The sequence below is a fragment of the Podarcis bocagei genome, assembly GCF_964188305.1.
Source record: "Podarcis bocagei genome assembly, chromosome: 5".
In the NCBI taxonomy this organism is placed as follows: Eukaryota; Metazoa; Chordata; class Lepidosauria; order Squamata; family Lacertidae; genus Podarcis; species Podarcis bocagei.
This window is the reverse complement of record NC_138129.1, coordinates 21,008,857-21,025,883: the sequence shown is the minus strand read 5'-3', so window position 1 is coordinate 21,025,883 and position 17,027 is coordinate 21,008,857. Positions and strand designations below refer to the sequence as shown.

Here is a 17,027-nt window from a genome sequence, read left to right as displayed (position 1 = left end):
TTGAACTCAGTCATGTCTATAGGAAGAGAAGACAAGGAAGCTCTCTCCGTATTGATTGATCTAAGCCTGCTTTGTAGTCGGTTCCAACACTTTTTGCTCATAATGTAACCCATGTGGTTACATTAGTCCCAAGGCTAATGCTACATTAGCACAAACGAGGGTGCTTTAGGAAACCCAGGTCCCTTTCCAGAGTCTGATATAATGAAACATTGGAATGCAATCTCCTGTTTTTAACACCATTCCTACTCTCCTCCCCAACCGCTACCCCCGCCACCAAATAAGGGATCTTGCATTAAGACTTGGAAGGAAATGCATGTTTAATCATCATGGAACGTAATGTAAGGAGCCTAAGTGCTCCTATGACCATTTCTCTATAGCATCTGGGGTGTTGTGACTTGACATAAGTCCATTTGCATTTATTATAATCACAGGTGGGTGGGTATGAAAGATTACAATCAAATAGTGGTGGTTTCTGCATATAGAATTTGAAACATTCTCCCTCATTCTTTCTGCAGATACTTAAGAAAACTCCCATTTGATTTGCCACAAGTTGTTGTTGTTGTTGTTGTTGTTGTTATTATTATTATTATTATTATTATTACATTTCTTTCCCACCTTTCCTCCAAGAAGCTCAAAGATGGCACATACAGTTCTTTCTCTGTTTTATCCTCTCAACAACCCTGTGAGGTAGGCTAGGCTGAGAGACAGTGACTGGCCCAGGCTCACCCAGTGAGCTTCATGTCTGATGGGGATTCGAACCCTGGATGCCCACATCCTAGTCTAATGCTCTAACCTCTGCACCACAGTTGCTCTCTGATGTGTCTGTTGCATCTAAGCCTGCCTGCCATTCATCTTAAGCATCAGAGCTTGAAATCCATCTTGCTTTACATGTAAGAGGTGCCCTATTCCTTCCCTTTCTGGTTGTTCCTTTATGACTCCATAGGAGGCATGATGGATGACTGATAACAGCTTACACAATGAATCTAATTCATCTAAGGCAGACATGGAGCAACTCTTTTGATGACCACTTCCATTCCACTTATGATGGCAACACTTGTGTATTGGCGCATACAATTTAGAGTGGATTTTCAAGTTCTTCCCCATCCTGTTGTTGTTGTTTAGTCATTTAGTCGTGTCTGACTCTTCGTGACCCCATGGACCGGAGCACACCAGGCAACCCTGTCTTCCACTGCCTCCCACAGCTTGGTCAAACTCATGCTGGTAGCTTCAAGAACACTATCCAACCATCTCGTCCTCTGTCGTCCCCTTCTCCTTGTGCCCTCCATCTTTCCCAACATCAGGGTCTTTTCCAGGGAGTCTTCTCTTCTCATGAGGTGGCCAAAGTATTGGAGTCTCAGCTTCATAATCTGTCCTTCCAGTGAGCACTCAGGGCTGATTTCCTTCCGAATGGATAGGTTTGATCTTCTTGCAGTCCATGGGACTCTCAAAAGTCTCCTCCAGCACCATAATTCAAAAGCATCAATTCTTCGGCGATCAGCCTTCTGTAAAAACCTCCCCATCCTGAGGCGACCCCAATGATCCCATGTTTACCCTTCTGTAGCAGTGCATCCCAGATGAAATCTGGGAAACCGTGGAACTATTAATAATTAGAAATTTGGAGCCCATTCAGTGATTTAATAAACACTTAATGAAGTGTTAGGAATTACATTGGGCAAATTGAGTTATTACGTAACTGAGCATTTTTAAAAAATCAGCCAAGGGATTATGGAAACACTGAGGTTTTCTGAGCCTGTCAGCTACTATCAGATCACTATCTGTGTTCTAATGCTGCAGGGGCTTGGCCCCTTTTTGTGCCTGTAGCCCAGTCCTGATTGCATAGGAAGTTTTTCATATCCTTTGTGCAAGCACTTGCACATCTGAGTGAAATTCCTCAGAGCTTGGCAAATGCTGTCTAGGTGGAGTTTGGTGACGTGTCATGTGTGATCTCACTTTCGTGGCTGGTACATGCGGTGATTTCCCTACTGGAAAATACAGTGGTGCCTCGCAAGATGAAATTAATCCGTTCCGCGAGTCTCTTCGTCTTGCGGTTTTTTCGTCTTGCGAAGCACGGCTATTAGCAGCTTAGCGGCTATTAATGGCTTAGCGGCTTAGCGGCTATTAACGGCTTAGCGGCTTTAAGAAAAAGGAAACAAACTCGCAAGAACTCGCAAGACGTTTCGTCTTGCGAAGCAAGCCCATAGGGAAATTCGTCTTGCGGAACGACTCAAAAAACGGAAAACTCTGTCGTCTAGCGAGTTTTTCGTCTTGCGAGGCATTCATCTTGCGGAGCACCACTGTATCTCAGCCTGCTTCCTCCAGCTCTGTGAATACATAGAAAGTACACAGGGACTTTGAATCAATGGGCTTAGCTTTTAACCATAGTTCAGGATCTGATCAAATTTGCAGATGACACCAAACTGGGAGGGGTGGCTAACACCCCAGAGGACAGGATCACACTTCAAAACGACCTTGACAGATTAGAGAACTGGGCAAAAACAAACAAAATGAATTTTAACAGGGAGAAATGTAAAGTATTGCACTTGGGCAAAAAAAATGAGAGGCACAAATACAAGATGGGTGACACCTGGCTTGAGAGCAGTACATGTGAAAAGGATCTAGGAGTCTTGGTTGACCACAAACTTGACATGAGCCAACAGTGTGACGCGGCAGCTAAAAAAGCCAATGCAATTCTGGGCTGCATCAATAGGAGTATAGCATCTAGATCAAGGGAAGTAATAGTGCCACTGTATTCTGCTCTGGTCAGACCACACCTGGAGTACTGTGTCCAGTTCTGGGCACCACAATTCAAGAAGGACACTGACAAACTGGAACGTGTCCAGAGGAGGGCAACCAAAATGGTCAAAGGCCTGGAAACGATGCCTTATGAGGAACGGCTAAGGGAGCTGGGCATGTTTAGCCTGGAGAAGAGAAGGTTAAGGGGTGATATGATAGCCATGTTCAAATATATAAAAGGATGTCACATAGAGGAGGGAGAAAGGTTGTTTTCTGCTGCTCCAGAGAAGCGGACACGGAGCAATGGATCCAAACTACAAGAAAGAAGATTCCACCTAAACATTAGGAAGAACTTCCTGACAGTAAGAGCTGTTCGACAGTGGAATTTGCTGCCAAGGAGTGTGGTGGAGTCTCCTACTTTGGAGGTCTTTAAGCAGAGGCTTGACAACCATATGTCAGGAGTGCTCTGATGGTGTTTCCTGCTTGGCAGGGGGTTGGACTCGATGGCCCTTGTGGTCTCTTCCAACTCTATGATTCTATGATTCTATGATTCTATGATCTTCGGTGTACTTTCAGATGGCCTCTGAGACCACAGTCACAATTGGGAGGGGGGAATGCCAAAGAATCATGGCTTTAGCTACCTTCAAACCACTTTACTGTCTGCTTGAAAAAATAAATTTAAAAAATCAGTTCCGTAGAAGCTTGAATGAGTTCACCTGCTGAATAGTTGGCAAGATACCTTTAGTTTGATAAATCACAAGTCCTGCAGTAAATCTTATATAAATTTTGTTTTAAAAATTGAAATCCTAAAAAAAATAGTCTCTCAAAACTAAGTTACCAAGAAGCATCAACTCAAAAAAAGTGGGCTTCTGTAATTATAGTAGACTCCAACCTTGACTCAAAGTCCCAAACTACATACATATACGTACATAGAATCAGAGCTGGAAGGGACCCTATGGATCATCTAGTCCAACCCCCTGCAATGCCACAAAATGCACCTATACGGGGATCAAACCTGTGACCTTGACATTATCAGCCCCATGCTCTAACCAATTTTGCTGACCGGCAAGGCTATAATGCTCAAAGTAACTTGCTCTGAGCCATATTCTTTTCCATTCCAGCTCAACCAACTTGTAGCCAAACCTCACCAGTCCTTTAAACTTCTTTTGCTAAAGAAAGTACCGAGTTAATAGTGCTTTCTGGGTTTCAGTGGGCTTTCACCCAGGAAACCTTGTGCCACAATAAATGTGCTCATCTTGAAGGGACCACTTCAGTTTATGCCCCTCCCACCCCCTGAGCTGACTTATTAATTGCATTGAAGGGTAACTTTTTAAGAGTGAGGATGTTGTGGATGACTAAATGCAATATATTCACAGACTGTTTGTAGTCCAACGTTATCTGCTATCCCAGAAAATGTTTTATTTCCTTGGTTTCTTGCAAGCTTTCCCCCCCTGAAATCTGGGCAGCGCATGCTGTGGAAGGACAGATGGTGCCGTTTCCTGGCCTGTAGATGTTTTGATTTATAGCTCTTCTACCCCTAAGGCAGAAAACCTGTGGATTCAGCCTCTCATACGGTGATGCAGCTTTGTAGCCCGATCCAAAGTGCTTTAGGAGCTCCAGCACAAACCTGAGGCTCCGTCATAAGCAGGGACTGCCTCCCATTAATCTCAAAGATGCCTAAACATCAGCATCCATCCTCCGAGCTGTCTCCAGTTTTGAAAAGAATAAGGAAGCCCTTGCATATATAGGAGCTTCTGTGCTTTTAGAGCTCATAAAAATGTCCTTTGAGCCTGACAGTGACAAGTATGGCTATGTTTGCACCGGTTGAACCAGATGATTGAGGCACCTTTGGCAGCTGGCCAAACTAATTGTACAATGTCGATGCAACAACTTACACCCAAAGGTGGAGTAGGGCTCACTTCCTGATTTATTTTCCCCGTTCCCTTTTCTGCATCACAGAGCAGTGTTGATGTTTTGCTAATTGGTCTGGGATGAGCAAGAGCTGGGGGGAGATTTGTAAGGTTATGCATTGATACGTGAAATAATATTTATCTGATTTGTGCTGTTGTTTCTCCAGGTATCATGGCTATCTTGTTCTCTGGCATCGTGATGTCTCACTACACTCACCATAACCTCTCGCCGGTTACACAGATCCTAATGCAGCAGACACTGAGGACCGTTGCTTTCATGTGTGGTATATGCTGTCTTCTTCTTGGTCTCCTTAATCTGAACTTCAGCTATGAAAATGATTCCTGATTATCCACACACTCATGTAGCTCTCACGTAGCTATAGACTGGCTTGCTATTATTATTACAGTCGTGCATTGGAAGTCGAATGGAATCCATTTCGGAAGTCCCTTTGACTTCCAAAATGTTTGGAAACCGAAGTGTGGCTTCTGATTGGCTGCAGGAAGCTCCTGCAGCCAATCGGAAGCCACGGAAGCCCCTTCAGACGTTCGGCTTCCAAAGAACGTTCACAAACCAGAACACTCACTTCCGGGTTTGTGGCTTTCGGAAGCCAAAACATCTGAGTACCAAAGCGTTTGGGATCCAAGGTATGACTGTATTATTATTATTATTATTATTATTATTATTATTATTATTAATCATTTATATTCTGCCCATCTGACTGAGTTACCCCAGCCGCTGGGCAGCTTCCAACAAACTGAAACTCAATAGAGCATCAGACATTAAAAACCCCTGACCAGGGAATTGTTTCTCACATTTGTATCCTGCCATGGAGCTCAGGGCAGTGTGGTTAGGAGTTATTCTGCACAGCATGATGCGTGAGAGGCAGTGTGGCCTAGTGGTTGGAGTGCTCGACTAGGACTCGAGAGGCCAGGGTTCAAATCCACACTCAGCCATGAAACTCACTGTCTCTCATCCTAACCTACCTCACAGGGTTGTTGTTAGGATCAAATGGCAAGGAAGAGAACCCTGCGCCCCACCTTGAGCAAGTAGCAGTGGTTTCAAGTTATCATAAGAGTCTCACTGGATCTAAGGGATGTGAACCTGCGGCCCTCCAGATGTTGTTGGACTCCAACTCCCATCAGCCCCCACCAGCATGACTAGGAATGATGGGAGTTGGAGTCCAGCAACATCTGAAGAGTCACAGATTCTCCATCCCTGATCTAGTTCAATGTCTTGGACATCATTGGGTATCCAGATGTTTCTGGGAAAGCCAGCATGGAGGTGATGTCTCGCCTCTGCTGTTGTCCCTCAGCTAATCGCCTCCCCTGCCTGTGAACCTGGACACTTAAGATACCTTGGGTAGCAGCTGCTGCCAGAGCGATCACATCTGAATTCATCTAACCACCGTTTAAAGCCATTCAGAGACATGAATTATAGGCAGAGAGAGAAGGAGAGAGAGAAATGTTCCTGTAGCCAGGGGAGTATCTCTTCCACACATTTCCGACTTACTAATACGGAGTCTGCCAAGCAGTCTAAAGTCACCTTTACTGCCAAACAAGATAAAATGTGCAGTAAATCTTTTTCTCTCCCTCATCCTCCAGGCTCTGGCTAAGACTTGCCACAAGATTGATAACAAAATAGATCTCTTTGACTCCTTTCCCCCTCTAGGCTATTTTTAGATTTAGGAGATGCAACATGCCTACATTGCTGTTAAAAGCTTTTGGATATAAAGAAACTTTTTTTTGGGGGGGGGGACACCTGGTAACAAATGAATACAAAAGAATATAAAGTGACTAAATAAAAAAGTATCTCTGCATAGCCCGTCCTTTCTGATATTGCCTTATTTTAGCCATTTTTGTTTGTTATTTTAAGTGGGGATTACATTATTGTTATTATCACCGTCACATTTATGTCGTACTTTTCATCCAAGGAGCTCTGGGTGGTGCACACTGTTCTCCTCCTGCTCCTTATTTTATCCTCACAATAACCCTGTGAGGTAGGTTAGTCAGAGACAAATGATTGGCCTGAGGTCAACTAGTGAGCTTCATGGCTGAGCCCTCTTCTCACTGGTCCTAGTCCAACACTCTTAATTGCTAAACACATTAATTAATTTTAAGCACATTCAGTTGTCTATTCCTGATCAACTAGTTACGTGAACCCAAATGTAAGGCTCTTTGTGTCAGTACATCCAAAGTATAATCCATTTGCTCTCATCTGTTTTTCTGCTCTCTCTCACGGTTTTCACACAGGTAGCATATACATGCAAGGTCTTTAATTATTAGGTGGGGTGGGTTGCTGTTGCTTTTGTTCACCAGTTCAATGTATGCTCCCCCAACTTAGAACATAAAAGGAGATACAGTCCAATTTTAGAGCTTTGTGCAAAGGAAGCAGAAGAGGAAACTCCTACTCCCTGTTTCCTCTTCTACTGCCTTTAATAAGAAAATAGAAAATATCAGGGTGTCATGAATGCTTCTTTCCATTTCTCTTTACAACACTATTCCGGCTGCCTGTTCATTTATGCAGCTGCATACGTATCAAGTGGTCCTTTTAAGAATTCCCCACACCATTCAGGCCACAGTAATTCAGTGCTAATAAACTGCAGCATCAAAGGGCTATGCATGTGGCCCTTTGACTGTTTGTCTCTGTTTTCTCTCTCTTTCAGAAACATGCGTTTTTGCATTTCTAGGCCTATCAATATTTAGCTTCCCTCACAAGTTTGAAATGTCCTTTGTCATCTGGTGCATAGTAAGTACTTTCTTAAGGGATAAACATTCATACTTTTTTTAAAGAGAGGTGTTGTGTTGAGCTCCTTTGGTGCTGTTTCAAAGAACCCACAAACTTTAATGGTTCCATTTTCTGATGAGTTATGAACCCACTGAATAGCCATTGTGTTTTTTTTTTTTTTAAAAAAAAGCTTCTCTTTTGCAAAATAGGAATAATGGCAAAGCATTCTTGGTGACTGCACTTAGGGGCACCATGTCAAAAGCCTGGGACAGCTTTTCAAAAGTTCTATCTTGGTCAAAGTTCTCAAGGGTCTGTGATTTTGGCATATATTCTCTTTGTAATATATTTATCTAGGTATATGTGAAAAGTTCAGAAATGCAGGTCTCAAGAGCAGGGTGAATGAGAAAGTTAAGTAAATTAACAATCACACTCTGGAGTTGTGGGATTTTCTTATAATTTAGAAATGTCCACCCTAATGAAATCCCATCGACTTTTAGTGGCTGTGCTTATTAAGTTAACAGAGCTCTGTGAATAGATCAGATTAACAAACAGGTTTTTGAAGTCTGCTTAAAGGTTTGTTTGGTCGAGGCCACCCTCACTTCCGTGGAGGGGGAGTCCCATAATCTGAAGGCCTTTTCTGTGGTGGCCCCTCAGTTTATGGAACTGCTATTTGTCAGAATAGAATTTAGCAGACTAACAGAAACCTGCAGTTTACTCTTCGGGGAGGGGGGAGGATTTGGATGGGGCTTTGTCCTCTATTCTCACAAGCTGATGCCTCTGGCCCTAACTGTTCCCCTATGAAAAAATTCACCACACGCCACTGCTCTTTTACCAACTTCTAAGAGGCTGCAGCAGGAACCAGTGTGGGGCTCTGGGTTAAGAGCCTCACTACAAGGCTGGGAGAGCAGCTTGAACAGCACATTGCTACTAGCACTATATCTTGTCCCTGATCTTGATGCACTCATTACCTGAACAGCCCCTCAGTTTGCCTTTTTCCTGAGCCCTCCATTGACCCTCCGCTTCCTGGGGCATGGACCTTGCACTGCCCCTTGGTTTGCTTCTTCCCTGAGCCCTTATTGGAGCAAATAACTTGCCTGGAATTGGACCTTGGAGCGGCCTTGGACATCCCTGCCTTGCACAAATCCCCTGCAACCAGGGACCCAGCAAGGGCAAGACATTGTGACTTGTCCTGTCCCGCATCCTGTTTCCAGCATTGGCCTGCTGGGTGCCTTCATAATAAGCTCGCAAGCACGACAAAGCAGTGATGGCTACCTTGTTTTGTCACTCCCCCCCCCCCCGCCATGTTTGCTACTGGAGAGGTACTGCCTCTGACCATCTCGCTCTCTGGAGGCCTTGGGAGCTAGGCATTTGCTTCTCTTTCGAAACAAAAGGTGCACATCTCAGAACACGACATGTTGTTATGCAGTGGTTGTGCAAGAAACCCATAGTTCTTGCCTAAGCTCTGACAATATATAGTCACAATTACTTAATATGCACTCTGCTCCCTTGCATATTTCCTTGGAAGTGTCTCTTTTTATTTAGAGCTGCTTTATTTCCAAGTAAACGTGGGGATTATTGGCTGCCTGCTCCATCTCATAGTCAGAAATAGTTAAGAGTGACAGAATGATGGATTCCTCTCCCTGCTAAAGAGAATAGTCTACAGCAGGGACTGCTGCTAGCAGGGAGTGTTATTCTGTCACTGTTGAACAGTGAATTGCCAGGGGGAGGAGCATATGAATGATCTTCAAATTGTAGAGTTGGAAGGGACCCCGGGGTCATCCAGTCCAACCCCATGCAATGCAGGAATCTCAGCTAAAGCACCCATGACAGATGGCCTTCCAAACTCTGCTGAAAAATCTCCAAGGAAGGAGAGTCCACCACCTCCCAAGGGTTCCACGAATAAGTTCGTGTGTGTGTATGCGTGCACACACACAAGAATATATATACCTACTTTTAGGACAATATGGGAAGGTTGTCTTTTGATGGGGTATAACTGAGAAATAAAAAAATACATCTATTATTTTACATACATCCCACACATTATTGTAACCTATATCATGAGCTACACCCCACTCCCCTTTTTAAAGAAATAGTTTTCATTATCCCTTTAGTTGGGGCGGTGAGCTTCTTACGCTTTCCATGGATGCAATTCTTCCTCTTCCCGCACAGCCCCTAAATCTGTTCTGTGTTTTCCCCTGGCCCTCTTGAGCAGATTTGGGGAGGCCACGGGGCATACACAGGGACAGGAGAGGGAGGGGGAGTTGTGCAAAATAGAAATCCTTTTTCCGGTGGAAGCACTTCCTTGGATACTAACCCCTGGCAGAAGAGCTGGTATATAATGGGTTATTTGTGACTCTTGATTGTCATCTGATCTGAGGAGTGTTCTCAGAAGCCGCTTACAATTTGGACTGCCCTGATGCGCCTGAAAGAACGCTTCCCCTTGCCCAGTGGCTAATTTGCTTGTCTTTTGACAGGTGCTTGTGCTTTTTGGCAGAGCTGTCAATATTTTCCCCCTCTCCTACCTGCTCAATTTCTTCCGCGATCACAAGATCACCCCAAAAATGATGTTCATCATGTGGTTTAGTGGTAAGTATTTTGGCTTACTTGATACTTTTTTAAAAAAATCCTAGTTACTTCTTCATATTGTACTACTGATCAACGTTTATGGAGCAATGCAAGCAAAAAGACAGATCCCTGCCCTGAGGAGTTTACAGTTTCCTTTTTTTTTTGGTATGCTACTAATTTAACTGCCCTGCAGTAAAAAGAGGGGCATCAGCCAGCAGCAAAGCACAAGTTTTGCATTCTGAAGTTCTCCAGCTGAGGCATCTCCAGTGGAATGGCCAGGTAGGAGGTTGCTGTGTGAATGCTGTGGAGCCAGGTAGGAGGTGATGGGGAAAAACCTCCAGGTGGAGACATCCAGGCAGCATTACTGCCAGTCAGAGTAGGCCGTACTGGGCTGGATGTTCCAGTGACCTTACTCAGCATAAGGCAACTCAAATGTCCAACATTTTGTGAAGGAGACACTAGGAACATAGCAAGCTGTCCTATACCAATGGTCCATGTAAATCAGTTATGTCTGCACTGACTCGCAGCAGCTCCTCAGGGCTCCCTCCTAGGCCTGTCTGGAGATGCCAGGGATTAAACCCGAGGCCTCCTGCATGCAAAAAACATGTTACCACTGAGCTGCAACCCTTTCCCCAACAGAGACAGGGTGAAGGGTAACAAGGGATGACAAATGCAGCCTTGTCAAAAGTCTGTGGGCTGCAGTAGATGAAACCAGGGTGCTGGGTATGGGATGTGCCCAATCTAAAAGCAACAAGTAAAACAACCAAATTGTTTGTGTAGCTTAAGAAGCCTGCCTATTGGTAAATAAATTGCATTCCTTATTTTCCCTCTGCTCATCTAGGCTTGCGTGGGGCCATCCCATATGCCTTGAGCCTCCATTTGGGCTTGGAGCCGATAGAGAAGCGGCAGCTCATTGGCACCACGACAATCATCATTGTGCTGTTCACCATCTTGTTACTGGGAGGAGGGACCATGCCCTTAATCAGACTGATCGACATTGAAGACTCCAAAGCCCGGCGAAAGAACAAGAAGGACATTAACCTCAGCAAGACAGAAAAAATGGTGAGCTCCTTTTCCTTCCAGGCTTAAGCGGGGCGGATCCTTCACTTTCGCCAAACTCTCTGACTGCTTTTGTCACTGTATGTGAATTAAAGGAAAGGCCAGACTTTCAGGCCAAGGAGTTGATGGCCTCCTGAATGTTCTGCATGGAACATCTCTGCCCTTTAATCCTGGGCTTGACAGAGGCCTTTTCCAGTTTGTAATACCACTCACAACTTGAAGTTTAATGGCAAGTTATTTCCTTTAAGTGAAATAGCATTTCTGCTGAAATTCAGTCATGATAGCACTGGGTGGACTGAGTCACATATAAGTGGATGATAATAACACATAGATAGTGAGTCACACATCACTCAGGGAGACAGTGGTGTTCCTCTCCGCCATTAAATGGCAGCTGTAAATCACTGGCAAGCTGTTCAAAATGGGGATATGCACGGCTCTGTTCAGAGAAAGGCAGAGAGAGTTCCCCAAAGAGTAAAGGTTGCTTACGTCCACTATCTTGCCAAACCAGAAGTACTGTGAAACAGTTGGCTGTACCCAAGCTGTTGTTCTGCAATGTACAGAACAGGTAGCAAAGTGTTCAGAACAGGCCAGTGCTTTACTGAGAAAATGAGTTGTACTGGAAGAGCATTCAGATCCACACCTCACGTGAACCTTCACATAAAGCCTGACGTGTCTGTTGCACCATATCCAGGTGTTGTGTCAAACAGGGCATGCCAGTGTGGTTCCCACGGGTGAGATGCCCTTGAAGTCTTCCTCTAGTGCCCCTAAAGCCTCTGAACTCACCTTTCCACTCCAACTCACGGCCCCACTTGATCATGCAGTGGTGAGGACGCTTACCTTGTTCTCCCCTGAAAAGCACCTAGAACTGAAGCAGGAATTTGGAAGACTGGTCCTTTCCCCACTTCTCTTTCATCTCCATGTACTTTTCAAGGCCCAGGTTCATTCTACCTGATCTGACTTTCACCCAGATCCGTTGAAAAGTGAGCAGTGTGTGAGAAAGAGCGCTCACACACGCATGCACACGTATGCTTTCTTTCTCTTGTGTGCAGGGGGGAGCGGGGAGCTGATCCAGGGCAGGGGGAGAGAACCAGGTAGAGCAGGTAGCTCCCACATCACTCACTCAAAAATCCGAATTAAACACTGGTGACTCCAACGTCATTATCTCCCATCGAAGACACTTAAAAGCCTAGTTTACATGTTGTGCTAAGCCACAGTTTAGTGGCATGTGCATGGACCTCAGGCTCAGGGGGTTTCGCCCCCCGGCCCGCCTGTGTTAAATAGGGCAGGCCACGCCCCCGAGCCAGCTGATTGGCTGTCCAGGGGATGACACAGCCGGGGATTCCCTCAATCGTGTGGAGGCTGAGAGCCAGCCGTCGCGCGCACGGTGTGGGCGTGAAGCCCACAACACCACCTTCTTCTGCAGGCGGAAGTGGCTTTCTTGACCATCCATCTACTTTGATGCTACTGGTGCAAATCCAGACTGGGCAAAGCTCAGTTGGAGGCTTCATTCACAAAAGAGGCAAGTGGCCTTGCTGGATAAATACCAGGTCCCTAGCAGATGTGCTTGCCGCTTTCCTTCTCCATGTGTTTGGCACAGCCATAACCATCAGCAGTATCAGAACAGGACTGACGAATGCCATGGCAATTTCAGCCTCCTCTGAACCCACATTCTTGAAATGGTCTGCTGGAAATTGGCATTTCATTACCCAAACGATCGTTATTATTTATATTGCTGCTTTCTGTCGGGAGTATTGATTGGCTTCAGTGAAGTATGTGAATGGGAAAGGCTAAGAAGTGACCGAGGAAACAATGGTTTGGGATTCTGATGTTTCGTTTCTCTTCTCTGATCTCTCCAGGGTAACACCATTGAATCTGAACACTTGTCCGAACTCACCGAGGAAGAGTATGAAGCCCACTACTTAAAGCGCCAGGACCTCAAAGGATTTATGTGGCTCGATGTTAAATACTTGAATCCTTTCTTCACTAGGCGGCTCACACAAGAGGTGGGTTCAGCCATTGTGCCCCTGAATACCATTTGCTGGGCATTGCAGGTGGACAGAGTGCTGTTGTGCTCATGTCCACCTTGCAGGCTTTCCACTGGCATCTGGTTGGCAGCTGTAACGCTGAACTAGATGAGCCATTGGCCTGATCCAGCACATTCTTAGGAATCACTTCGCACAGCAATGTCCTGAAGCAGTTTAGAAGAAAAATATATAGTGATACCGTAAAAACACACACCCAACTTATTAAAAACACTATTAGTGTTAAAACATTCAATCATTGTTTCTTAGGCATCTAGGCAGCACCAAACAAAAACAAACAAACCTATACAGTGGTACCCCGCAAGACGAACGCCTCGCAAGACGGAAAACCCGCAAGACGAAAGGGTTTTCTGTTTTGGAGGCGCTTCGCAAGACGAATTTCCCTATGGGCTTGCTTCGCAAGACGAAAGCCCATAGGGAAATCTCCGGGGACCTGTTTTAAATTGCTGGCGGTCGGGAGCAAAGACTTTCGCCCACAGCCGGCCTTCAGAAGAGGTCCTGCCATAGGCGCGTGTCACCTCTCCAGCCGGGGGAGGGTCGCAGGGGGCTGCTTTAGCCCCCCGCGCGCTCTCCCAGCTGGAGAGGTTACCCGCGCCTATGGAGGCTCCTGCCATAGGCGCGTGTCACCTCTCCAGCCGGGGGAGGGTCGCAGGGGGCTGCTTTAGCCCCCCGCGCGCTCTCCCAGCTGGAGAGGTGACGCGCGCCTATGGAGGCTCCTGCCATAGGCGCACGTCACCTCTCCAGCCGGGAGAGGGTCGCAGGGGGCTGCTTCTCTGCTCCCGCCCGCCAGCATTTTAAAATCGCCCCAGGACAGCAGGGGCTTTTAAAATGCTGGAGGTCGGCAGCAAAGCCCTCCTGTCCCCGGAGCTTGCGGGGCGGGAGGTGGGAAGAAGGGCTTTTCTTCCCACCACCAGCCTTCAGAACAGCTTTCTGAAGGCTGGGGGTGGGAAGAAAAGCCCTTGTTCCCGCCCCCTCAGCCTTCAGAAGAGGTCGGGGGACAGACTGTCCCCGGACCTGGTCTGAAGGTGGTTTCCCTAGGAACGCATTAATTGATTTTCAATGCATTCCTATGGGAAACCATGCATCGCAAGACAAAAAACTCGCAAGAAGAAAAAACTTGCGGAACGAATTAATTTCGTCTTGCGAGGCACCACTGTATTTGCTTGGTGCTGAAACAGTGACAGCATTGGTGCCGTTCAGGCCTCCCTGGAGAGAGAAGCTAGGTGTGGGATTCAGGAGAGAAAGGGCATTCCCCAGGCTGAGACAGACCCTGGCAGGGAAACTCCTTCCACCTGCAAAGTTTCTTTATTCTTTGTGAATGTTGCCACTACGCTCCCTTTTTCACAGCGTGGTTGGATGAGCTACAGCAACATTTTGTAGCATACAAAGAAATCTTTCATAATTGGTTTAGATTCAGTGCCTGCTTTGTTCAGAACCCACACGTTCAAAACTCGCACTTCTCAGCCACAGGCTGTTCTTCCAACACAGGGAAAGATAGAAATGCTGTCTTAAGCGGTTGCAATGTTCCTTTGCCTTAGGACTTACATCACGGACGCATACAGATGAAAACCCTCACCAACAAATGGTACGAAGAAGTGCGACAAGGGCCCTCCGGTTCTGAAGACGACGAGCAGGAGTTACTGTGACAGGGTGGAGTCCCTTGCGTCAATGACACCAAAAATTAGATTTATGACAGTACTTGAGTTGTGCAGAGTGTACTCAGTATACATCTTTGTAAGAGTGCCACCTGGAAACTCCTTTCCTAAGAAAAGGTTGCACCATAGTTTGAAACGAAAGACGAACTCTAATGCCAAATGTCTCTGGGAGTTATGTCGAATCCTTGAACAGCAAGCACCATCTACTTTGGAATAATGAGAAAATGGGCTGTACCCATTATGATTGTACATTAGAGAGATTTCGTAGGACTGTGTCAAAAAAACAACAACCCGTAATGCACTTTATCCTATACTTTGTCAAATACACTGACTCGTAGTGGGAATGAATGATGAATAATACTGTGAACTTCTATCAGTGGGGTGAGCAAGTTAAATTATTATTTCAGGTCCATCTTTATATTTGCTCTGTTAGTATATTATGGGGTAGGGGTGTGGAGTAAGAATGGTACCAGAAGACTGTTACTGTGCATGAAGAAAAGCACCTAATTAAAACCTCATTGTCTCTGGTATTTCAGAAGATGTTGAGCTGTTTTCTTATTTCTGAGATTGAAATGGCATGACCCTGCTCCTTTACTTCACTCACACTTCACCCTCCCTGCAGTTGCGATGTAGAACTTTGCTTGAATTTAATCCCCAGCTCTCTCTCAACAGCAACTTGAGAACATGTGTATTATTCATTCCTTTCCTTTCTTCACCATAAGGTCCTTACAGCAACGTAAAAATGCAGCATCAGTTAAATCAATCTATAATCTGAATAATAGGGTGGGGACTAAAATGTATACCTCTGAGGTGTCATAAACCTCAGCATATGATGAAAAACAGACAGTCAGCTTGCCAGACTTGCCTCCCTAGGGAGGGAACTCCACAGCCAGGAGCTGCCACCTCATATGCCCCCTCCCAGGCTGCCACCCCTTGAACCTACCAGGGTGGTGGAGAGCTCCATAATGACAAAAGATTAGGCTCCTAATCAGCACTGTTGGCTTGGAGCCGTAGCAAGGCGCAGTTATTGTCATCTGGCGTTTCTAAACTGTCCATCCATGGTTTGCAGGTGTAAATTGGTACCTAGGACAACTGGAGTCTCCAAAGCTAAGTGATGGTCCTTTCCACAGCTGATGCCATGAGCAACCTTAATGGGGTAGGAGAGCTGGGGGGGGGGGTGTCACACCTGGCAACCAATGCACCCCTTTGGTATCAGACAATACATGGGTACACGTTTCTAAAAAGCCTGGTACACAAATTTTCACAGCCCTCTAGTTTCTGTGGTGGCTTATTTACAGGAATTAATGTATTTAGTGTTAACTCTGGTGGTGTGTATTTGATTCTGACAAAACTAAGCCTCCTAGAGCACAGTATATAGCAGGAGCCTTAGTCTAGGTTATTGATCAGGCCTTAACTTCAGTGACACTACAGCGTCAGGTGTTCCCAAACCATTCACGAGCACTATAGAACAGCCTTTGCCCACCTGATGCCTGCCAGGTGTTTTGGACTACAAATCCAATCTGCCCAAGCCAGCACAGGCCTGATGGGAGTTGTAGTCCAAAACATTGGGTGGGCACCAGGTTGACCAAGACTGCTGTAGGAGGTTGTATACTTGATGGCAAGGCAGCCAGACTTTAGCCCACACTGTCCCTGCCGTGACCTATTGTAAGACCTCCACAAGATCTAAGGTATTTTTTTGCAAAAAATCCTCCTTACGCTTTACTTCAGAGAAAAAGATTGGGCTGCACATATCAGAAGCTGGGAATGGAAACTGGAGACAACTATACCTAACGTGTTTTTGTTACTCTGCACCTTTATGAGCATTGGAGTTTTTAAGGAGAGGTTGGATGGCCATCTGCCATGGATGTCTTAGCTGAGATTTCTGCATTGCAGGGGGTTGGACTAGATGACCCTCAGGGTCCCTTCAGCTCTACAATTCTGATTCTATGAGATCAGCCTTACCCAGCAGAGCTACGTTTCTGATTCTAGAGCTTATTTTATCATAGCTGTAAATATCTGGCCCAAACTAAGGAACTTGCTCCAGTTGCCCATCACCAGATGGTTTCATTCCCTTGTTTGTTTATTAAAAGCCCAGCATCAATTAAGCGATATGCCCAAGCCCGTACTATGTAGTGTCTCCGTGTTTTTCCAGGAAGTTATTTACCCATGCCATAAAGTTAACCTCAAAGCCCTGGGATAGGCTGGTGCTGCAAGTATCAGCAGGCTCCCTGAAAACATTATGTTCTGATAGTGTTAAATTAGCAGTTGACTTTTTAATATTGCCGGAGGCCTAATGCACAAACCAAAAACCCCAGGAAAACCTCTCTCTGCTCAGACT

General features: G+C 45.7%; 1 protein-coding gene across 4 annotated transcripts in view; it reads left to right on the top strand.

Moving 5' to 3' along the window:
- The window catches only part of SLC9A8 (solute carrier family 9 member A8), a 58,405-nt gene extending 43,186 nt beyond the window's left edge, over positions 1–15,219 (top strand). For 3 of the 4 annotated variants that reach the window (XM_081196270.1, XM_081196271.1, XM_081196273.1), the window contains exons 11-16: positions 4,811–4,927; positions 7,307–7,389; positions 9,843–9,954; positions 10,775–10,995; positions 12,849–12,995; positions 14,573–15,219. In XM_081196270.1, the coding sequence (XP_081052396.1) occupies positions 4,811–4,927; positions 7,307–7,389; positions 9,843–9,954; positions 10,775–10,995; positions 12,849–12,995; positions 14,573–14,680 (788 nt within the window). In that variant the 3' untranslated portion in view covers positions 14,681–15,219. The remainder of the gene's footprint in view (positions 1–4,810; positions 4,928–7,306; positions 7,390–9,842; positions 9,955–10,774; positions 10,996–12,848; positions 12,996–14,572) is intronic. The other variant, XM_081196272.1, reaches the window with a different exon arrangement.
- The last annotated feature ends 1,808 nt before the right edge of the window (positions 15,220–17,027 follow it).